This window comes from Drosophila pseudoobscura, chromosome X (genome assembly GCF_009870125.1).
Source record: "Drosophila pseudoobscura strain MV-25-SWS-2005 chromosome X, UCI_Dpse_MV25, whole genome shotgun sequence".
Lineage (NCBI taxonomy): Eukaryota > Metazoa > Arthropoda > Insecta > Diptera > Drosophilidae > Drosophila > Drosophila pseudoobscura.
Genome location: NC_046683.1, coordinates 5,103,984 through 5,126,949, shown reverse-complemented (window position 1 = coordinate 5,126,949; position 22,966 = coordinate 5,103,984). Strand labels below are relative to the sequence as shown.

General features: G+C 48.8%; 6 protein-coding genes across 9 annotated transcripts; 4 read left to right on the top strand and 2 right to left on the bottom strand.

The window, feature by feature from the left end:
- The first annotated feature begins 75 nt into the window (after positions 1–75).
- On the top strand, positions 76–999 carry LOC4815843 (pyridoxal phosphate phosphatase PHOSPHO2). Its single transcript, XM_001355460.4, has one exon. It carries the CDS (start codon positions 102–104, stop codon positions 897–899), a length of 798 nt encoding a protein of 265 aa, XP_001355496.2. The 5' UTR covers positions 76–101; the 3' UTR covers positions 900–999.
- e(y)3 (enhancer of yellow 3) lies at positions 940–12,647 on the bottom strand. 2 transcript variants are annotated; one of them, XM_015185694.2, is made up of 12 exons: positions 12,396–12,647; positions 8,536–11,015; positions 7,174–8,464; positions 6,779–7,101; positions 5,312–5,415; positions 5,096–5,251; positions 4,577–5,026; positions 4,226–4,501; positions 3,888–4,164; positions 3,627–3,828; positions 3,363–3,551; positions 940–3,282 (listed from the first exon to the last, which is right to left on the bottom strand). In XM_015185694.2, the coding sequence occupies exons 2-12, from the start codon at positions 10,972–10,974 to the stop codon at positions 2,588–2,590; spliced, it is 6,402 nt and encodes a 2,133-aa protein (XP_015041180.2). In that variant the 5' UTR covers positions 10,975–11,015; positions 12,396–12,647; the 3' UTR covers positions 940–2,587. The 2 variants fall into 2 exon arrangements, with proteins under 2 accessions (XP_015041180.2, XP_002133666.2); XM_002133630.3 differs by having other exon boundaries at positions 12,003–12,646.
- A 2,612-nt stretch (positions 12,648–15,259) lies between these two features.
- On the top strand, positions 15,260–16,672 carry LOC4815527 (pyridoxal phosphate phosphatase PHOSPHO2). Its single transcript, XM_001355461.3, has one exon. It carries the CDS (start codon positions 15,378–15,380, stop codon positions 16,260–16,262), a length of 885 nt encoding a protein of 294 aa, XP_001355497.2. The 5' UTR covers positions 15,260–15,377; the 3' UTR covers positions 16,263–16,672.
- Positions 16,673–16,851: 179 nt separating this feature from the next.
- Rcd-1 (Required for cell differentiation 1) lies at positions 16,852–18,486 on the bottom strand. Of its 2 annotated transcripts, none has more exons than XM_015185695.2 (6): positions 18,263–18,486; positions 17,825–18,199; positions 17,571–17,765; positions 17,411–17,502; positions 17,155–17,355; positions 16,852–17,065 (listed from the first exon to the last, which is right to left on the bottom strand). In XM_015185695.2, the coding sequence occupies exons 1-5, from the start codon at positions 18,320–18,322 to the stop codon at positions 17,187–17,189; spliced, it is 891 nt and encodes a 296-aa protein (XP_015041181.1). In that variant the 5' UTR covers positions 18,323–18,486; the 3' UTR covers positions 16,852–17,065; positions 17,155–17,186. The 2 variants fall into 2 exon arrangements, with proteins under 2 accessions (XP_015041181.1, XP_001355498.1); XM_001355462.4 differs by having other exon boundaries at positions 16,852–17,355; positions 18,263–18,330; positions 18,400–18,474.
- A 193-nt stretch (positions 18,487–18,679) lies between these two features.
- Positions 18,680–19,799, top strand: Sec61gamma (Sec61 gamma subunit). 2 transcript variants are annotated; one of them, XM_015185696.2, is made up of 2 exons: positions 18,680–18,826; positions 19,270–19,799. In XM_015185696.2, exon 2 carries the CDS (start codon positions 19,294–19,296, stop codon positions 19,498–19,500), a length of 207 nt encoding a protein of 68 aa, XP_015041182.1. In that variant the 5' UTR covers positions 18,680–18,826; positions 19,270–19,293; the 3' UTR covers positions 19,501–19,799. The 2 variants fall into 2 exon arrangements, with proteins under 2 accessions (XP_015041182.1, XP_001355499.1); XM_001355463.4 differs by having other exon boundaries at positions 18,741–18,826; positions 19,276–19,799.
- Positions 19,800–20,009: 210 nt separating this feature from the next.
- SrpRalpha (signal recognition particle receptor alpha) lies at positions 20,010–22,946 on the top strand. Its single transcript, XM_001355464.4, has 3 exons — positions 20,010–20,229; positions 20,297–20,947; positions 21,660–22,946. The coding sequence occupies exons 1-3, from the start codon at positions 20,113–20,115 to the stop codon at positions 22,755–22,757; spliced, it is 1,866 nt and encodes a 621-aa protein (XP_001355500.2). The 5' UTR covers positions 20,010–20,112; the 3' UTR covers positions 22,758–22,946.
- The last annotated feature ends 20 nt before the right edge of the window (positions 22,947–22,966 follow it).

Sequence of the window (22,966 nt, the reverse complement as noted above, 5' to 3'; positions counted from 1 at the left end):
AGACATTCGCATAAGCTAAGCCTATAGATATCGATGTGCTCTGACCTGTTGTACGTGTATTAAATCAAAATGGAGTTGTTTGTTTTTCATTCAAATTTAAGATGATTATCATTTCGAAAAGCCTTTTACCCATAGGGAGCTGGCTGTGGCGCTGCCCGCGTCCCCTGTGCCAGAGTGGCGAGCCTGTCGGGAATCGCGTTCTGGTCGCCTTTGACTTTGACAAGACGATCATTCAGCAGGACTCGTACCTGGCCGTGAGCCAACTTCTGCCGGGGGCAAGGCGCAACATGGCATTGCTGGAAATATTACCGAAGTTTGGCTGGCAGATCTTCATTAACCGCGTGCTCCAGATGCTGCATGAAGACCACCAGCTGGACTCCAGGGCGACAGCAGTCGGCCAGCAGGTGCGCAGCATTCCGGCAGTGCCAGGCATGCTGCATCTGATGCGTTGCCTCAACAGAAATCCCACCGTGGACATGTGCATCATAAGCGATGCCAACTCGTTCTTCATCTGCGAGTGGCTGGAATCGTACGGCATCAGGTGCCTGTTCACCGACATTGTCACCAATCCGGGCTGCGTCCAGGCGGACGGTAAGCTGCTGGTCCTGCCCTACGAAGACCAGATTGGCTGTGATCTCTGTGTCCGCAACCTGTGTAAGGGCGGCGTGCTGCAACAGATGCGCTGTGGCGATCTCTATAAGCAAGTAGTCTACGTGGGTGACAGCTGCAATGATCTGTGCCCCATGAAGAGTCTCCGCGCCGGCGACGTGGCCTGCATACGGCACGGTTTTGAGCTGCACGGCAGGATGGCGGCACACAGCAATTTGCTGAGTTGCTCGCTTCTGATGTGGCGCGATGGGCACGAGCTGGAGGAGCACTTGCTGCCCCGAATCGCTTGATATGTCCATGATGTGTGTAGGTAGCAAGGCAGGGGAGTGGTTAATGTTAATTCTGCTGTTTTATTCGACTTAAAAATAAATCTTTCTCGTACGCATACAATCATCATTATTCACTTAATAAAAACTTAAGCATTAGATTTCATGGAAAAGTAGAATTTTACCGAATGCTCAACTGCACTCTGTATCCGCTTCTGGTTAAGTAGATTTGATGCTTACTACTAACTAGTTATTTATTTATTTATCGTTCGCTATTGCTATTGCTGCTGCGGCGGTACCAGATATTAGATATGGAATCTAAAATTATTTCACACATAGTTTACCTTTTCAATCTGCTCTGCTCTGCACTGTTCTGCTCTGCTCTGAACGGTTCTGAACTGCTCTGATCTTTGCCCTCTTTCTAGTCGATTTGTTGCCGTACGTACTTGTTCTGTGCTCATGTGCTTACTCTTACTCTTTAAAGTTATAAATATATCTGCATGTATTTGTTTGCATCTGGGTGTGTGTACGCTTGTGGTAGCATAAATTACATGTATAATACATTCTTCTTAGCCATTTAAATTACAGAATACAGAATAACTGCTCAACCTGCTCGGTCTGAGGTCTGAGCCTCGAACGAAACTCGAATTATGGCTTACAGACTACCGGAACAAAGGGAAACTCGGTAAAGAACTAAAAACTGATAACTAAAAAGTACCCAGTAGTCCAGCACAAGAGGCTACCGGGCGTATGCGCTTAACTACTTACATTGCTACAATCCTTATCTCCTTATAGATACATACACATACAGTTTGAAAAATTCGGCGCATAAGATATTACAAAATCAAGAGTGTTCCGCACACATATATGTAAATCTATATAGTACAGCAATGGTGGCTGGGGCTGGGGCAGGGGTAAGGGGGAGTAGGGCTGAGACACATTACGATAACTTAAATACAAACATTAAACACACTATGTATTTCGGTCAAAAAAACAAAAAAAAAACCAACACGGAACAGCGCCCATGGCTGGGATGCAGTGGCCCATGAACGACATGCTGCTGCACAGCTATTTGAATCCAGCGTTTCCAAAAAGCGTCTCAATCATGCAGCTCCGGTATTACGCTAATAATAAAATGTACACATATGCCAGCACACGTACATATGCATATAAATACACTTGTATATACATGTATGTACATGTCCATGTATGCACGCAATTGAACTAATTTAGTTTCTGTGAATCGCCATAAACAAACGTACATAAGTGTGAAATACGAGGGGCTTGCTGTCTGGGCCGGGCCGGGCAGGGCCGGGCGATATGCGCTCCGCCCACCGAGTGCAGTGAGTGTGTGCTTGTCATGTGTGTGTGTGTGTCTGTGTTTGTGTGGGTGTGTTTGTAACATTAGGTAGCAACGTTAAGTAAAATTAGTATAGTACGTTGTACTGACAGTAAACTATAATAATAATAATTATAAATCCTTATTTAGTTTCGCTTCAATTTCTCTCCTTTTCCTCTCCTTTCCTCCACTCTCCTCTGTCCTTTCTCGCATTCGTTAATACTATGCATGTGTGTGTTTATGTTTTTGGGGGTGGGGGCGGGGGTGGGACTGGAGCTTGGGTTGGGGAGGAGGAGGGGTTGGTTGAACCCGCGTCCGGCGCTTTCTATAAGTCCGTTAAAGTGCGCTTGCCACAATAACGAATAACCCCCACTCAGGCAACAACCGGAGGCGGCGCTATGCCGATTGCTGTGGCAGCTCCTGTGGCCGCTCCAGTCCCAGACGTGACTGTGAGGACAGGCGAGGAAGCGGCTGTGGCTGTGGCTGTGGCCGTGGCCGTCGCCGTCGCAGTTAGAGTCGCAGTAGCTGCGCTGGCAGCTACTGAAACTTCACTGACTCCGTTCCGGTTGAAGCTGCTGCACTCCATCGTGGTGATACTGGGTGCTGCTGCCCCATGCGGCTGTTGTTGTCGCCTGCCTGTCATGGCCAATGCTGTTGTTGTCGCCTCCTCCTCGTGACCCACCGCCGCCGGGCATTTGGGACTCAGCGCAGCCACTGGCGATGGAGACGGGACTTGGCTGCCATTGGCCGTGGGGCTTGAGCTTGGACTTGTTATCAGGGGTACCGTGATCGATACTGCCGATACGACTGTCGCCTCTGCCTGTCCAGGCTGTCGCTTTGCCGGCTTGGTCCGCGCACACGGCACACAGAACATGGCGGCATGCTCCCGCAGCTTGGTGATGTGGTCGATGCGATATTCGTGTATCCATTTCATCTTTTTGAGTCGCGGCGAGGCCTTCGTCGCCTCGGCCCCACCGGGCGATGCCATTTCAGACACCTGGGGCAGGCCTTCGGGCTTAACGGCGCCACATCGCATGCAGATACAACACCGTTCACAGCTCCAACGCTCTGCAATGTGGATAGATCGGAGATTAGCAATTAGCCATGCCATTAGCCAGCCTCGTGCTGGTTGGATGTTCGTTACTCACCATCTGGTACCGTCTTGAGGCCGAGGCAGTAGATGTGATAGCCTCGGTCGCACTGCTCGCAGTAGAGCATCTTTCCGGGCCGCTGGCTGCTCTTGCACTTGATGCAGCACTTGCACCCGGCACACTGCCAGTTGTAGTTCCTCACGCGGCCCACCATGCGCTGTGGCATATCAATGCAGCTCGGATGGACTGCAATAGTAATAATGCAGATGATTAGGCATATTCGGGCGGAAAAGAATGGAGGAGGATGAGAAGGGGACTTACCGCGCTGTCGACAACTGTAGCAGCGTATGAAGACCTCGGGCATGTCCCTGGCATTGCGGTGCTGAGTGCGCAGGCACACGCCGCAATTTGATAGCCGGGAACGGGCTGACTCGTTCCCTTCATTGTCGCTGCCCGCGGCACTCGAGGCAGCCGTTGAGATGCAGCTACTCGAGCTGCTCGAGTCGCTCTCATCGTCACTGTCCTGTAGTGGAAATTAGGCATTAGCTCTAGGAACTGCTCTAACTGCAGAGAACCACTTACCGTATCACTGCTGCTGCTGGTGTCGCTGGATGAGGATGAGAGGGAGGCTGCGGAGGATGTGCTTGAGTTGCTGGCCGTGCGCACCTTGTCCGACTGCTGCCGCGTGGCCCGTCGACTGCGGCGGACAGAAACCGACACTTTTGGCTTGGCTGCAGGCTGAACCTCGGTTGCGGAGACAGAGACAACGCCGTTGATGCGCTCCAGCAGCTGAGCTTCCAGGCCCGCCTTCTGTGACTGTGTCTGCGGCTTGTCCAGTGCCGTATCCAATGGGTGGGCTCTGCAATGACGAATTGGTGGTTTTCAATTGGCGATCCAAAGGATTCGGGGTCATGGCTTACCTCAGTTCGACGTAATCCAGTTTGCGGTAGGCGAATGAGAACTGGTCCGGCACCACGGGGAGTGGATACGCATAGTCCGGTCGACAGAAAGCTTCATCGTAGTTTCGCGGGCCCAGCAGGTCCGGGGGCACCATCATATTCTCCGCCTCGGCTGCCGCCCGCACACCACTTGCCACAGAGCGATATAGGCGGGTGGTCGTGGGCGCTGTCTGCAGCTGGGGCTGGTTCATCGTAAAAGTCTGTAGGTCTAGGCAGGCCAGACGCTCGTCTTTGCGGCTGAATAGATTCGAAAGGAAAACGAGCATTTTCAGACTCTCTCTTGTGGGATCTTGTTTTTGTCGTTGAACTCACGTCTTGTTGAAGTAAACATTCCATTTGCTGGCCGAGAGCATGGCTCGGTCTCTGGCCTGGAGTCCACGGCCAGGGCCAACCGAGATGCCGAGCGCCTTTTGCTTGGCCTCGACCTCGCGCAAGTGCTTGAGACGCATATACTCCTTGTACTCCTCGTACTTGTCGTAGAAGTCTGCGTACATTATGTCCAGTATGTCGGAGGCCCACACGGCGGTGATTCCCAGGTCGCACATCTTCTCGCTGACCAGTCCCTTCTCCTGCAGCCAGTTGCGCTCCTCCATATCGACGGCGCGTCGTGGCAAGTCCGGGTACTTGCGCTTAAAGCTGGTTATCCCCAGATAGAGGGCCACCTGCTCCTGGATCATGAAGGTATCGCGATTCTTGGACGGGCAACAGCCTTTCGGTGGAGGCCAATCGTACTCGGCAATCCTGGATGCCTTAAAGTCCGTGCTGCAGGAAGGAAGGCAACAGAAGGTTAGTTTATGGAGATGGCATGTAGGTGATAAAGGATGCACTTACTCTTCGGCCACACAAATCTCCATTTTCTTTTTCTTTGGACGTTTCTGGGCAGACCCAAGGATGGCGTCAACGGATTGACCCTGATTCGAGTCCAGCATGCTTACGTTGCTCACCACCGATGACTGCGACTCCTCGTTGTTGAGGAAATCGGGTTGCCTGGGGAAATATCTGACAATGTAGTTCCGTTTCTCCCTCCTGGACTCATTAGAAACTTACTTTTGAGGCGTCAGAGGCGGTTCCATTAGGCACCCCATCATGGATTGGTTGCTGTTCCCAAGATCGGCGCTCATGCGGGTGTCCTCCTCAAAAACTTGGGGCGACTGAAGAGAAGTATTCAATAAAGGAGAAAGTTGAAATATACATCATAATATACTATTTCTTTATATATTTATCTTAAAACAAAAATTAAAGGCATCAATCAAGTTTTGAACCCGTACCCCCAATAAGTGGACTGGAAATCAAATGCAAAAACATTGTCACGATATTCCTGAGCTTTCCGCTCCACACACGCACACACCCACACACGTGTGAGTATGGATATAGTATGCATGTCCCGAAGAATCGAATAAGTTTTCATGAATGGCGAATTATATTATTTCCTTCTTTCTTTTTTTAGTGTTTTTTAAAGCAAGTAAATTTGTTATTTACTTTTAATAAAGAAATATACATATATACAGAGCCTGTTTTATTTTCATCAGGTGTGTACATGGTAAATATATACATATTTACAAATTGATCAAATCATTAATGAATAGGAAATAGTGGCACACATGTATGCACATGTGTGGGTATTGCATGTATATTTTGAAGCTTTTTTGCAACTGCATTTTGCATTTGCACATGTTCAGACATGCAGCAGCGCTAGCAACAATCGTGCACGGCATTGCCAGTGTGCAGAAAAAAAAATCAGAGCCCGAAAGCTTCGGCGAGAGAGTGCTCGTCGGATAGGGGCAGCTAGAGCGAGAGAGCGAATGTTCGCACATGACAATGAAAAGCCAGCAGCGATGCTCACTGAAATCAGCAGCAGGTGTGGTGAAGGTGGACTACACCTCCCCAGCGAATAAGTGCATCACCAACGCACTCACACGTACACGCTTTCTTGTATGTGGGCGTGAGCCAAACAAAAACTTCAGCTGATTAAAATCGCAGGCAAGCTGCTGGTCTTCTTCATCTATGCACATATATGTACATATGTATCGATGTATGGATGTATGCTTGTTTGAACATACGAATTTGCGCGCGACTTTGATTTTAATTACGAAACGATACGACATTTGCATCAGTGGGCGTCTGTAAACGTCGATAACATTTACGTAACAGAGCCCCTAGCAAACAGCGAAGCAAAATGTAAACGCTTTCGCCCACCGTGCACCGAAATGGGAGAAAAATCCGTGCACTGCACTGCACTGCACACCAACCATTTGTACCTGTTACATGTCGCCCGCGGTGGGTCACAGCCAGTCAGAACCGAACACTAACGTCCTATAATCAATCAAATCGGCAATCGCAGCCGATTTAATGGCCTGCCACCCATAATAATAACCATCATTGGCTCGATGAACCGGTTTTCTAGCGATTTAGTGGGCAACCAGGCTTGTCCAACCCATCGGTCGCGCTTATGGCCCGAAGGATGCCTATCTCAAGGGTAATGGTAACAGTCGTGTGTGTCCTTCCATCACTTACCGGACTAAACAGGCCTTTGAGCCTCTCCGGATCGGGTGTGTGCTTCAGTCCGCCCACGCAGCGGGGTCGATTCATGGCAATGGCCTTGGCAACGGCACTGGACCCCCGACTCATGCGCGGCGCCCGCGGCTGCGTTGTGGCCGTGGAGGAAGCGTTGCTGGAGCTGCCGCCAGCGCGATTGGATGAGGATGAGCCACTGTTGCTGCTCCGACCAGCGCCACCGCCTCTCGAGCCACGTCCTCGTCCGCGTCCCCGTGTGGAAGTGGCGCCGCCGCTGGCAGCTCCCATCGAAAGCATTTGCATCGTCACCGCACCGGATTCGTCTGAAAGCAAAGGAAAATACATGTTGAAAGATACATGTTGCTCTCCACGTCTCCTGCTTCTTCTCTTCTTACCGCCAGAGTTTTCCAGCGCGCTGTTATAGTTGTCCTCGTCGTGGGAGTCCAGCTGACTGCCGCCGCTCATGCTGCACGGGCGTGGCGAGCGCAGCTGCTGCGTGGCCATAATCGAGGAAAAGTCGTTGGGCTGGAAGACCACATCCGGCAGGGGATCCGACGACGACAATATCGTTGTGGGCGGCAGCATCGAGGACATGGACATTGTTGAGCTGCTCCCACTGCCGTTGCCGTTGCCACTCCCCAATTGGCAGCTGGTGGCTGGCACCCCGGACGATGTCGACGAGCTGGACGAGCACATGGTCAGATCTATCTGCGCTGCCAGGGCAAAGGCCATGTTGTTGTTGTTGTTGTTGTTCGATTCCGTCTCGCCAAACTGGGACAAGCTGAGCGTTGGGGTAGGAAGTGGCTGCGACTGCGACTGTGGCTCCGACTGCTGCTGCTGGAGCGACAGCTTGCTGGCGTTCGCCTTGCTCTGGCGCTTCCTGGTGGTCTTGGGAGTATTGGGCTGAAATTGATTCAACGCCTTCGAGTTGGGGGTCTGGGTGCGCCTCGTGGCTCTCAGCTGGCGATGATCGCGACAAATCACCTTTCCCACTGCGCTCGGCGAATCGTCGACCCTCCCCTGGTGGTCCTCTTGCTCGTCCATCGAGGCGATCGCCGCCGCCTCCGGCAGCTGCTCCTGACCCGTAGTTACCATGTCGATGGCCAGCCGCTTGCGGAGCAGCTGCACCCGTCGCGACTTCACCGCACTACTGGCCACGGTATCCTGGCTGTCGTGGGTCTCATGGGTGGGCGTGGCAGGGGCAGGCGTGGCGGGTAGAAGATGCGCAGACAGATCTCCAGTTTGATTCCTTTTCGGTCTGCCCCGTCGTTTGCCCGTCGGTGCTGGTGTGGTCATCAGCTCTGTCGGAGCGGGTGGATTTCTCTGGCGCTCTGGCTGCAACTCCAACGAGTTGACATCCTCCGCGGCCCCAGACTCCGCGAAGGGAGTTCCATTTTGGTTTCCATCCGACGAAGCCAAGGGGGGCTGCTGGGCAGGCCCCGGACCTGGGCTCGGGCCAGGGCCTGTTGTCCCGGATGGAAACAGACCGTCCTCTAGGTCTGTGTTGAGAATTCTCTCGTGCTTCTGCTTGCGGGAGCGGTGGGACGGCTGCACTGTCGGCATCTGCAACTGCAACTGCATCGTCTCGCTGGCACTCGATTTCTTGCCAGCCTCATGGCAGTTATGCGTTTGCTGATCGTTCTCATCGTTGTCTGGGTCCAATCGACGCTGCTTGCTGCGCGGGATCTAGAGGAGGGATTGGAGAGCATTAGAGCTGGGAGCTAAACAAAACCAAAGCCGAAAGGCAAAGCACTTACGCTGGGAGATTCGCTGCCGTCGCTGCTGTTGCGCTTCAAGTGATTCTCATTGTTGTTGTCCAGCTCCTCCAGCCTGCCGTCGGCCCCCGGCTGGCGATCCTGCTCGATCCCGTCGTGCTCTCCAAGGAGCTGCTGATGATTGGCGTGGTGATTCTTAACCAATTGGTGATGATCCATGTAGGTGATGTGCGGGCTGCCTTCCGGGGTGTCCAGAATCTCAATAGAATCGATGATGGACTGGGAGGGGCTGGAAGGGCGCGCTGGAGGCACTACGCCCGAGTGCTGAGAGCAGTCCTCATCTACGACAACTACTGCAGCTGCTGCTGCTGCCGCCGCTGCTGCTGCTGCCGCTGCTGCAGCTGCTCCGACCCTAGCACCTCCTCCGTTCGCCATCAGCTGTTCGGTCAGCTGCGGATACTTGCTGGAGTTATTGCTCTTGACGGGGGCCGCGGAGAAGTGGGTCTTTGCTGGACCCGTCAGTTGGCTCAGCAGAATGTTGGAGCTGGGCGACCCGGGGCCGGGCGCTGTGCCGGCGGGCGCCATGTGCAGACGGAGAGGCAGGTGAAGATTATGGGCCGGCGTGATGCGACCAGAGAAATCTATGGTTGCATGCGCTGGCGAGGACCCTGGCGATGGCGATGGCGATGATGTTAGATCCACTAGATCGACGACGTTGTGCTGCTGATGCTGCTGCTGGTGCTGTGGCGGATTCGAATTCGGATTAGGATTGGAAGCAGCCGTCTTGTACTTGTTGGCTTTGGTTTCACTTGCCAGGCCATTGCTGGCTGCCGGCTGCAAGGGCGGCAGGTTGTGAAACATTTTGGGATCGTGCTCCTTCGACAGGGACTCGTCAATGTCCATGTCGTCAGAGTTGCGCCGCATCTCGTCCGCCATCATCTGCTCCCCATCCGGATCGGAGAAGCCGCAGAACTCCTGGCTGCTGCTGTTCGACTCGCCGCCGTTCGCTATTGGAATGGGCATGGGCATCGATGTGGGCATTGATGTGGGCATGGACGTGTGTGTGTGTGTGGGTGTGGGAGTGGGCGTGGGCGTGGCCAGCTTGGAGGCAGCTGAGGGCGGCTTCTCCTCAAGCACGGCTCGGACCTTGTGCTTCGGAGAGCACAGGTTCTTAATGGTGAGCTTGGGTAGGGGCTGCTGCTGCTGCTCGGCCTTGGCGAGTGGTGCTCCGCCATCGGGGTCCTCGATCTCGATGGACTTGGTCTTGATTGTGAGCTTGGGTATGCTCTGAGCGTTGCTGAGGTCATGCGTCATGATCACCGTGTGCATGTGCTCCTGACCGCTGCCGCCCGTCTTGATGGTTAACTTTGGTATCTGCTGCGGCGGATCTTCGCTGTTGCTGCTGATGCAGCTGCTCCCGGCCAGGGTGGTTTTTATCATTAGCTTGGGGACCGTCTGCATCTCCACCATCGACATCGACAGCGAGGACGACGACGACGATGAGGAGGAGGAGGACGAGGCCGATGAGGAGGAGGCGGAGGCGGGCGAGAGGCTTGACAGATGTGCCTCGTTCTTGGCCGGCGTCGCTGACTGACTGCGGCCAAGGCAGTTGGACAGACTGCCGTCTGTCGAGCAGGAACCGGAGCCGGAGCCGGACCCGGACCCGGAGCCTGTGCCAGAGGAAGCAGCGGGATTCTCAGGCATTTTGATGGTCAGCTTGGGCACAACGCTGCCCACACGCTCCTCATTGGCTGCCCGGATAGTAAGCTTTGGCACAATGTGCGGTGTGCTACGGGGATTCGGGGTCGGACGATGCTGGCTAAGACTGCTCAGCTCTTCCTCCGCCTCGGCGCAGGAGGAGGAGCACGAGGAGGCGTCCGCGTCCGAGGCGTCCTGCGGCTTGGCCCCCGTCCCGCTGATACTGCTGGGCAGATGGATGCGCAATGGTTCCACACGTCTCTCGTCTCCCCCGGACTGAGATTCATTTGGAGCGGTATGCGAGTGCTTCGATAGCTTGAGGATAATCTTGTGTCCTTGGCTGCTTCCACCCCTGCTTCCCTCCTCGCCCTTCACGTCAAGTGCTGTGGCAGCCATGGCTGCGGCTCCCCTCGGTGCTGCTGCAATTGCAATTGCTGATGCTCCAGTTGTGCCTGCAGCAGCGCTTTGGGCATCGTCGCGCGGCGTCGACGGCGGCGGCGGCGGCGATGCTGTGGTGCTGGTTATATGACCCGGCTGCTGTTGTTGCAGTGCCTCCTCGGCTCCCAGCTGCTGCTGCTGTTGCTGCTCTGCATTCAACTGATGCTCCCGCTGTGCCGGCGATGACGTGGAGCTCACGCGTTGCTCCTCCTCGCTCGTGGTGCTCGTCGCAGATTTCACGCTAGAATTGACTCGACCTGTTGACCCCACTGCTATGCCTGTTCCCGTTCCTGATCCTGATGACGATGTCGCTGCTACCATCTGCTGCTGACGTAAATCATTCATTGCTATATCCAATTATCCTGTTGCCGCCGGGTGTCGCCAGCCTGCAAGGAAGAGCGTCAATATGATTATCCTCCTCGTTTTAGTACGTACAGGGGGTAGGGGGTTTTCCCAAGCCATATTTTCTACTGCAGACACACAACACTCAAAACTATCCCACACCATGCATCCATGCGCAAAAGGCTCTCCTCCTCTCCTAAATCAATCCAGAACCCAAGAACAGAACCAAATTCCCACTCAAGCCACACTTAAGGGCCACAACCGCCGAGTGGTAAAGGAAAAAGGGTAGGGATGAGGTGAGGGTACTGCAAGGGGCAGCATTGGGTACGAGAAGCATGGCTATGATTTCAATATTGATATTTATATTTTATAAAGGAAACAGCAACAATTGGAAACATACTTGTTGTACGGCAATACATAAAAGAAAAATGCGCGCAAACTCTCGCGGAAAAAAAAACAACAACAAGCACAGTTTATAAATAATAAGCGTTGAGAACATGCGCACACAGCTGCTGCAAAGAAGGCGAGAGGCGAGAAGCGAGAAGGCTGAGCAGAGCCATGGGGAGAGACAGAGCGAGGGAGAGAGCATAGAAAAGAATTGTTGAGAAAGCCAAACGTCTGCTCTGGCCTGTTCTAATGTGTGTTGGCAACACTGCTACCGCACGGGGTAAACTCAACATCCCAATGAAATTCACCACAGTCGCCGTTGTTGTTTCTGCTGCTGCTGCTGCTCTTCACTGATGGCTGGATGCATGGAGAAAATACACACACTCAGGCAAAAACACGCTGCACACGAACACGAACACGCACACAAGCACAAAACACACATAGTGGAAACGAAACATGCAAGCATCTGCACTATACACCCGCAACTCAATTCCCCTGGGCAGCAGCTTGTCAGCGTTCGTCTGTAAAAAAATGTCTGCATATAACGCAGCAACATCAACAAAAATGTGCAAGGCAAAGCAAAAAAAAACCAAAAAAACGACGCCGAAACCCTGACCCAAGAACAACAGCAACAGCGAACTCACCATGCGGCAAAATCGTCAGTCAGAGTCAGACAAAAGAAGATGGAGTAGAGGAAATCAATCGCCTTCTCAGCATTGACATAAATTATTTGTGGACATATTATGGTTTTGTCTGCTTCATAGGCCAGCTCATGGGTGCGACATTCTGAGGCACTTTTTTTTATTTTTGCATTTGATATTGTAGTGGAAATATTAAACAAGATATAAAACACATTTTTAAGCACTCTAGGGGAGACGGGGGCCGAGAAGACTGTAGTCACACATACACTCACTGTGGACCAACACACACGCACACATGTATAGAGTCGCACACAAACAGCGGAGACAAGCGCAACGAGCTCTCTCGGTTGCCGTTGTCCCACTTTCCGTGTATTGGTTTCGTACACTTCCACGCACTTTTAACGATTTGGGCACAGGCAAGAAGACATCGCATGAAACTGTCTTAAAAAAATCAAATTGCTGCTTTAACCGCGCGAATGCGTAAGCAGACTTGATCGGCACGCATAGAACACTTTCAAGAATTCATTATTAAATTGTATGCTTTGCTTCGCCTGGCTAGTTGTGTTTTTTCTTTTCGATTCCGACGTCGAAAAAGTAATGCTACGAAATAGGGATGTTATACATTGATATCGATGTATCGATATATTTTTGTATAATATATTTGTGGGTGATATTATTTTGGCCGGAAATTAGAAATTCTATATAATTGTGGGGTGTATAAACTGATCAAATATGAGTTAGGGACCAATCCACACTATCTTTCTGTTGTTTTAAGTCGTTAGATTAGATGTACCGACTTTTGATTCTACTTATCGATGGACAGGGTAGCTTTCAGAGTAATATCGGTAGTTTTGGGCGATCAATTAATGCAGAACTCGGCGGTGGCATAGCTCTATTTCGAAAATAGCAACAAGATTGGAAATTTTAATTGTTTCTTCTTATCAGCGACCTTTTTTTTCGAGAACGAACTAAACAAGTTCACCTTAATTGTTCTGTTTTGTTGATGATCGGAAATTACCTGTTAATGATGTTTTTTGCTTTCGAATCTTATGTGTCCTTTAGTATTACTAGCTATTTAGAACCATAATCACTGAAAATATTTCATAAATTGATACATTTAAGAAGATTGGCCGATGGGCTAAAAGTTTTAACTTAAAACAACAACAAAATTGAACTATGCTACATGCTACATGCTGCACAGGGATGAAATTCCTATGGAACCACCTGACGAGTAACGTACCTGGAACCTGGAGATATTTTACTACATTGGCAACTACATAAAGATGTAAAAAAGCTTTACGATTTTAACGGACTGGGGTCATTTTTGAAAAAGTATGTATCTCCATCAATCAGGAATCGATGCTGATGGAAAATAGGTATTTGATAAGGGCAAATAAGCAAACTTTCTGGATTAGATCCCAGGGTCTTCGGCTCCGGCGTCATCACGAGCCACCCAGCACAGCATGCATTACTGTTACACACACAATGTTGTATTGTATATTGTATACTTTTTTCGTTTTTAGCTGTTGAACTGTTTTTTTGGTTTCTGTTTTCTGTTGGGGCTTGGCCCCTGCCTGAATAACTTAGTTTTTTTTTTTAAATCTACCGCCAAATACGAACGGGTAAAACGGGAACGCGATTTTTGATTTCGGCCAATGAATGTTTTAATGAATGTTTTAAAAACATAAAGCTGCAGCAACAAGTTTTAAAATGCATTTTTGACGAATTTCATTCTTATCTCATTCATGTTGCGGGCAGCACTAATTTTCATACCCTAGGAAAAAGGATATTATAGAATTGCGGAAATGTTTGTCATCCTCTATGAATGCAGAAGCTAGCCTGTCTCTGTTTAAAAGCTATTAACGATATTTTGCAGCTTATTGTCTTCTTACAGAGACCAAGAAGGTAATTAACAATATAGGGTATGCAAAGGCCTATACAACGGCTCACACGAAACATGTCTTCAAATACCAGCAACATGACATGACAACATTGCGACGGTTTTTTTGTCGAACTTTTTTGTTAAAACCTTGTTGCAGAAATATAGCAATAAAAGCAAGGACTAAAAACTGGCCAGTTAAGTAGAAAATTTATTCATTAATCGTATTAAATTATGTGGGCATAGATAAAGGCCCGGTTGACAACATTTAAATCCTTGTCGCTCACATTCAAAAAAGTTCGATTTGGCGCGCACCACTCGGTATATTTTTCAAATGAGACCGTATATTTCGGTGCTGTTCTGAGGGTCATACTGCAGAAATACTGGTTTTCGCCGCGCTCCCATGGTATTTTTGTCCATTTTCTTCAATCTATTAATTTAATTTTCAATTTTATATAAAAATCCAATAAATGCAAGTATTTCGAATAGGCCAATCATGTATAGAATTGATTCATCAATCGTATAAAATTGAGTGGGCATGGCTAAATGTTCCATATAGATAGTATTATTCAACGGAACAAAGAATATGAGGAATTGGTCGTTTTTTTTAATTCGCCGCAGTTCGCCGCAATTTCGCTTTAGCAACAATGAGTCTCGTTCCATACACAATGTTGCGGCAACATTTACTTGAAACCCGTTTTTTGGTCAAAATAAAATACATTAAGGTAATTAAAAGAAACAATCTTGTAGAAAATGCATTTATCTATGGGATAAAGTTAAGAGAGCAAATCTATATAGCTTGAAATATAGGCAATACCCGATTCGCCGCAGTTTCGATTTTGCAACAATGAGTCTCATTCCATTCACAAACATGTTGCTAATTCCATGCACACATACCCTGGGGGAAATGGATGTTATAGAATTGTGAATACGTTTGTCTTCCAAGGCTCAGTAGGTATCAAATATATACAAGATACTAATAATACACATGAATAATTCAAAAACATGTCAATTTGAGACAAGGTCTTAATAAATTACGTTTGATCTTCATATAAAATTAACAAAATAGGGTGCACAAAGGCCTATACACGCATCATGTCTTTAAATACCAGCAACACTGCGACTGATTTTTTGTTGAACTATTTTGTTCAAACCTTGTTTTAGCCAAAATACAATAAAAGCAAGGATTAAAAACTAACCAATTGTGTAGAAAATTGATTCATCAATGGGCTAAAATTATGTGGGCATGGCTAAATGTTCTATATAGCTAGTAATATTCAACGGAAGAAAGAAAACGAGGAATATGTGTAATAGAACTTGACTTCGTCAGTATATTTGCGGTATAATACAGTCTATTTTGGTATATTTCTGGAGGTCGTTAAGCTTCCAGAAAGCTGGATAAAGTTTATGAGAAAAAGTTTAAAACAAAAACAAAAAAACAACCCATCGAGCTGCCCATCAACGCTGCCCTGTAGTTGGCATTGAGAGATAAGGAAAAGATGTCCTCGTCGTCGGCAGCTGTCGCTGAAGCCGTGGCCTGCTGTAGGCTGGAAAAGCAGCAACGGCGACGACTGGCAGCCTTCGACTTTGATCATACAATTGTGGCCCAAAATACGGACACCGTGGTGAGGGACTTGCTGCCTACGGAAGTGGTGAGCTCGCGGGCCCTGAACGAGCTGGTGGAGAACGATTGTTGGACCGAGTACATGTCTGAGGTTTTTCGTTTGCTGCATGAGCAACAAGTCACGGAGGCGCGCATTCGCGACACCATCCGAGTCATACCCGAGGTCCCGGGCTTCGTGCGCCTCATCAAGCATCTACACAAGAAACTCAACTTCGACATGATCATCATTAGTGACTCGAACAGTGTTTTCATCGATGAGTGGCTAAAGGCGCACAACCTGGCCGACTGCTTTGTGGCCATTTTCACCAACCCCGCCGAGTTTGACTCTAACGGGCAGCTTCAGGTACGGCCCCACCATCAGCAGAGCGAGTGCAAGCTGAGCGCCAGCAATCTCTGCAAGGGGCGCGTCCTTGAGCACTTTGTCATTGAGCAGGACTTGCGGCGTAGTATCCGCTACGACCACGTCTTCTACGTGGGCGACGGAAACAACGACATCTGCCCCGTGCTGCGACAGCGGGCTTGCGACTTTGCCTGCGCCCGGCAGGGATTCGCCATGGAGAAGCATTTGATTCGGAACCGCAATAAATTGAAGCTACGGGCGCACTTGTTGGTCTGGAAGAGTGGTTTTGACCTCATGGAACAGATGCTGGCCTTGCCGCAGATGCAAGTTTCGCAAGTCGACCTTGAGACTCCGGAGGGTCAGGCAGAGATGGCGCGGCGAGCATCGGCAGTCGCCGGTCCAACCAAGCCGACCAACTAAATTGGGAATTTGAAATTTGACATTTTCTCAGCACATTTGAGCGTTCTCAGTGTTTTTTTTCTGCCCCTGTCTATTACATGTGATCTTGGAACATGCACATGTATAAATATGCGTATTTATTGATATTGATATATATATACACATTTAAATGTATGTTCTCGGTGTAATACTAATACAGTCAATATGTGTGCACCTACGTAGTACGTACAATATCCTTTACTTGGAGCATTGTAGTAGTAGTGGTAGGCGATTTGGTGATGTTAATGTTACATAGTGGTCTCTCTCTTTTGGCGCCCGCAGCGCCTGTAACTGTATATTTGTAGATGTAATTGTTGTAATTATTGCAAGTTTAATATATAAGTGTGTCCATATTAAATGTATGTGAACGTGTGCGTTACCGTTCCTGCAAATTGTCTTGATTTAATGGTAGTGGGATTTCAGGGTTGGCATCCCGCAGCCTTGCATTCAATTCACCGACCCCACGCCCATCCGAGCACGCCAATCAGAGCAGGATGGCATTAGGTGCATATACTAGAAGCATGAGCAGGAGTCATTGCCAGTGTATGCGTGAGAGCGATAGAGCACTAGCTTCGCGGTATGTGTCTTTATTTATATAATATTTATGTACATTCTAAATTATATTCTAGTAGCAGAGAAATTTGCTTAACTGATTAACATTACTTTGCTTGTATTCATAATTACATACATCCGTATATTACATTTTTGCTAACGCTAGGCGGCTAGGCTCAGGCAACCTCGTGGAAACTTATAATCCAGGCGTTCTGGCCAAGTACTTCTGATAACTAGTAGATGAAATGAATTTATTATTACCGATTTGAAAGAAGCATAGTGGGGAGGCAGCAGGCAGGCCTGCAAGAAGCCTATTAAATACTTGGGACATTTGAGATTCGGCATGTCTATGATCTAGGAGCCCAATGGGGACATGCCGATTTGCTGTGGTGTGTTTCCCAGCTCCAAGTTCTTGAGAAGCATTTGAAGCCACTGCTTCGTGGACTTATCGTCCTGCAGGCACAGAGCGAAAGTGCCATCGCGCAGCTGATCCGGCAAGCACTGTCCGAGAGCTTTGCGAGCGCTGTACAAAAATAGTCAGAAATTTGTTGCATTTCATATAGTGCCTTAATACATACCGGGTGTTGTCCGAGAGACGTAGGTAGCAACGCACCACGTGCTTCAACAGACGGGCACACGGCTCTTTTGCCAACTGGATCACCATTTTTCCCTGTAGTGGTATATGGTATATGGTATGACTTGAGCATGTTTGCATCGATCGATGGAATGGATACTTACCAGGGTGATGGCCACATGCGAGAAGCGTTCATAGGTCTGACAGATGTATGACAGGCCCGACTCGTCGAGCAGGATCTTCTGAATGATGAATGTGGCCACAGTCTTGCTTAGCTCCGAGCCGCTGTCCATAATGCTCAAGCAAAGTGGAACGATTTCCGTGGTCAGCAAGAACGTGATAACTTCCTGCTCATCGGTCTTGAAAGATCGGAAGAGTTAGTTATGCATTATAGCGAATGGGTGGGGACGGGACCAACCTTAACCAAGGCACCAATGACTCCCAAGCTGGTCAGACGCAAATATTCAAATGGTCTGGTTTTCGAAGTGGTCGACAGAAAGGGGTACAAGTATAGGGGAATCTGCGCCTGGAGGAAGGCTGTGCGTGTCTCCGGATGGGAGGCGACGCACTGCAGCAGGGCCAGGGCATTGCAAACCCGGTTTGACTGATGTGCTGTCAGCGTGGGCGGAGTTATAGACGGATATATGTTCACAATCTCCTGAAGCAGAGCACATGCGGTTCCAAAACTGTTCCACAACATAGGAGCCAGGTCAGTTTCACGCTTCTTGCTCAGCTCCAGGAGAGCGGTCTCGCGCGTGTCCGGATGCGCCAATTCGTTGATCCATTGGTACACCTAAATAACGCAAATCGTGGTAAAAATTCATTTGTATCCGTTGAAATTACTTCGCTTTACTACCTTCTCTTGTTCACTTTGCTGCTGCTGAGGATTCATGCAGGGACTTGGCTGCGCACTCATTTCAGTTTCTTGTTTCAATTTGCATGTATCATGTAACGTAAGGAAACTGGACTAAACTAATAACGTTAGTTACTTACAACTCTCGATTGAATGAAAACGCTAGTAGTTTTGATGCCTTAAAGAAAAACAAGAAAACGATTGCTGTGTGTTGGGTTTGAGTCCGCCTATCGATACTATCGACTGCCAATGTCATCTTTAGACTTGTAAGTTATAATACATGAAGTTCAAAAGAAAAAAACCCAAATTCAAATCTAATTAACTAGTTAAGTAAGCTACTCTTTTTCAAGTGACGCCAATAGTAACTAGTAGCGAAATTCTGGAACGAACATGAACTATCGGCGATATGTCAGTCATAGCCGCTGCATCTGCAATGAGTGGCAGCTCTATGTAGCAAAGCAACTCTGGTGTTTGACGTTTTGACGTGGAACTGGCACGACTGTAGGGCGACACGACAACACGAAACGAAACCATTCATTCCAGTGAAAAATTTCAAGCAGTTTGCAGGTGCGTGCTTCTTAATTTTGAGTTTTTTAAATTAAAGCATACATTTAATGGAGAAACTTCTTCAAACAAAAGAGAATTCTTAAATCGATAAATCGATATGGCCTCAAGCACCTACCTTTTTTTGTTATGTTTTCGAGCTGTGCATTCTCACCTTTCTTATATGTCTACAAACACTCTGTACACATAATTTAAAGAAATTAAGTATACATCATAATATTAGGAAGCATTTTGAATTGAACTCTATAGTCTAAGGACCTTTACATCCGATTCCAACTCAATTGGAAGGTCCAAGCAGAAGCAACAAGATTTCACCTGAGACGTTGTCGTCATCTGCCACGTCGCCAACGTCACTGTTGTTGGCGTCGACGCCGACGCCGACTTCGTATTTTGATTCGTGTGAAAGTGTAAGAACTTCATTAATTTTGAATTTACCCTCGTTTCAGTTTCAGTTTCAAATTTAGACAGACATGGACAAAGTTGTTAAGTTCGCTGAGCCAGGGCGCGCTTTCGCCAAGGATTCGATCCGTCTCGTGAAACGCTGCACCAAGCCCGACCGCAAGGAGTTCCAGAAGATCGCCATCGCCACCGCAATTGGCTTCTGCATCATGGGCTTCATTGGCTTTTTCGTCAAGCTGATACACATCCCCATCAACAACATTATTGTGGGATCGTAAATGGAGCAGATTGCGAGGGGCCAGAACAATAACAATCATCAAAATCAGCATACATCAAATAGATTTTTTTTCGATATATACAAAAACTTATGTGCATTCAGCGAATGTCTTTTCAGATTTCCCCTTTTCATATATGCGAAAGCGTATTGAAAGGGTTTAAAATTTCATTCATGTTTCTATATTTAAAGGAATGATCGATCGCGTTAGCAATAAGAACCAATTGTAAAAATAAATGGGTGACATTTTTTCACACAAAGCGTGCCCTTTCATTAATAAATGCGAGACACATTTTCCACTAATTCTATGATTCGTCGCGTCTTTCTATATACCCTGTAACGTGGAATGGCTCTAATACAGCGAATGATGGCAGAATAATTTATCGTTGTGTCTCATGCTATCAGTGGAATCATGAATGGTCGATAAGAAAACTGAACGTAGAGCGTGGAAACATTTCTGTTATACCCTGTACTGGCGCTGCCAGACTGAATATAAAAACATAAACAAACATTTTGACGTTGCCACCCGATGCACAGCCGAGCAGTAGGGCAAGTGACGTGGAATGCTCGAACGAAGAAGTTTCGTATGATTGTATAGCAGGATTTGGTAGCTAAAATGTTAGATTTTGTAGTGATATTCACGAAAGGCGGCGTGGTACTTTGGAACTCGCAAACCTCTGGAATCAACTTCTCGTCATGCATAAACAGCCTAATACGTGGCGTGATATTGGAGGTAAGCACTGTTTTTGCTGTAGCTGCTGTGCTCATGCATATTGATGATTGATGTTGTTCGTTGGCAGGACCGAAATACAGAGTCCAAATACTTTGAGGAGGACCACCTGGCGGTGCAGTTTAAGCTGGACAATGAGCTGGATCTGGTGTACGCGGCTGTCTTCCAGAAGGTTATTAAGCTCAATTACTTGGACGCCTTTCTGGCCGACATGCAGTTCGCCTTTAAGGAAAAGTTCGGCAGTATACCGGCCCTGGAGCGCCTAGGCAGTGAATACGATTTCGATGGCGAATTCCGCAGCGTGCTCTCTGCGGCCGAAGAAGCATCCTCGAAACAGGTCAAGGCCCCCAAGGCCATGCGCTCTTACAATGAGTCGCAGAAATCGAAGAAAACCGTCGCATCCATGATTCAGGATGACAAAAAGCCCGTCGAGAAACGTGTCAATATACAGGAGAGTCCGACGCAGCCCAAATCGCAGCCCTCATCACCGCCACTCACAAAACAGGACATTATACAGGAAAACCGTCGAAAGTTGCGCGAGAAGCTTACGCCCACCAAGAAGGCGGCCGATACCAAGTCTGCTGCCAAGCAGGGTGCCTCAGAGAAAGCCGGAAAGAAGCCCAGAGTATGGGACCTTGGCGGCAACTCGAAAGATGCCGTCCTACTCGATCGCTCCAAGGACTCCCCCGAGGATGTTCAGTACCAGAGTATCAGCAACGAGGTGAGCAAACACTACGATCGGTGGAGGAAAAGAAAAAGAAAGAAATGGAGAGTTTTGCGGGGCAAGGGGACTCAACTTGTCGTCCGATCAATCGCAACGAGAGCTAATATTATTATTTAGATCCTTGGATTCTTTATGATCTTTAAAGTTTTAACAACAACAGACAACGCCACAACGTGGCAACAGTTCGAGACACACGTGTTTTAGTATGATCTATGAGATCTTGGCCATATCGACTCGGTTATTACAATATCCTAGGACATGGGGGCCATGGGGACAACACATCGTTTACCGCGAACTAGTGATATGGGTACCCATCGAATGGGTTGTGAAATGGGTGCCGAACTAGATTGCTGGAAGGCGAAATGGGTAGCGAATCGACAGGGATATGCATACCATGCGCTTGTGCGCTTTTCTATCGCAAGCGAGAAAAATTGTCTCGCAAAACGCTTGCTGCCAATATCTCTTGCGACTTTCATAGCCAAAACATTTCCTGCCACAAACATACGAGTACGAGTATTTCTATCTCATTTGTTTCGATTGCGAGAGTTTTGTTCGGTTAAATATCGCATGCGATATCTTTAGTGAGACTTTTTTGAGCGGGACTCTCGCAAAAGGCACGTTTGTTGGGGATGTGCGGCTCATTCACGTTTGTGTAATCCATAATCAAAAAATGTATAACTATAACTAATCATGATCTTTATTTGGGCAGCTGGTGGGCACCATGCAGGGCGTCATCCCTGACCTGGATGTGGAGAGCGAGGATGATGTGGACAGTGAGGAGGCGTCTAGCGAGGAAGACAATGGGAGCAGCCAATCACCTGCACTGAAGAAGAACAAGCGCGGAGGCGGTTTGGTGTCCTATTTTAGGGGAATTGTTGGGGGCAAGACCATGTCGCTGGCCGACCTGCAACCGGCGCTGGAGAAGATGCGCGATCATTTGATATCAAAAAATGTTGCCTCGGAGATAGCGGTCAAGCTGTGCGACTCGGTGGCCACCAGCCTCGAGGGCAAGCAGGTTGGAACCTTCGACAGCGTTGCCAGCTTGGTGAAGGAGGCACTGACGCAGTCGCTGGTCCGCATTCTTTCGCCCAAGCGGCGCATCGATATCATACGCGATGCCCTGGAGTGCAAGCGCAACGGCAAACCGTACACGATCATCTTCTGCGGGGTGAACGGTGTGGGCAAGTCGACGAATCTAGCCAAGATCTGCTTCTGGCTGATCGAGAACGACTTTAACGTGCTGATTGCGGCCTGCGACACCTTCCGCGCCGGAGCCGTCGAGCAACTGCGCACCCACACACGCCATCTGAATGCCCTGCATCCGCCGGCCAACCACAACAACCGCACCATGGTCCAGCTGTACGAGAAGGGCTACGGCAAGGACGCCGCCGGCATTGCTATGGAGGCGATCAAGTTTGCGCACGAGACAAAGGTGGACGTTGTCTTGGTGGACACCGCTGGCCGCATGCAGGACAACGAGCCACTCATGCGCTCCCTCTCCAAGCTGATCAAGGTGAACAATCCCGATCTGGTGCTCTTCGTGGGCGAGGCTCTCGTCGGTAACGAAGCTGTCGATCAGCTGGTCAAGTTCAACCAGTCCCTCGCCGACTACTCCTCCAACGAAAATCCACACATCATCGACGGCATTGTCCTCACCAAATTCGACACCATCGACGACAAAGTGGGCGCCGCCATCTCCATGACCTACATTACTGGCCAGCCCATCGTCTTTGTGGGCACGGGCCAGACTTATGCGGACCTCAAAGCCATCAATGTGAATGCCGTCGTCAACTCGCTCATGAAGTAATGAATGAACGAATGAAGCCGCATCGCATGCATATCCATGTGAAGCAATCTAGACAGATCTGCGCTGCCTAGATGCTAACCTACTTTACATATAGCTCTGCTCTGCTTGATTATTGTTTATCTTATTCCATTTCCCCATTTGTTTGAACAATTAAAATAAAATTCCCTTTCCCTTTGTCTGTTGTGAAAATACGTCGGACTTTTTCCGGG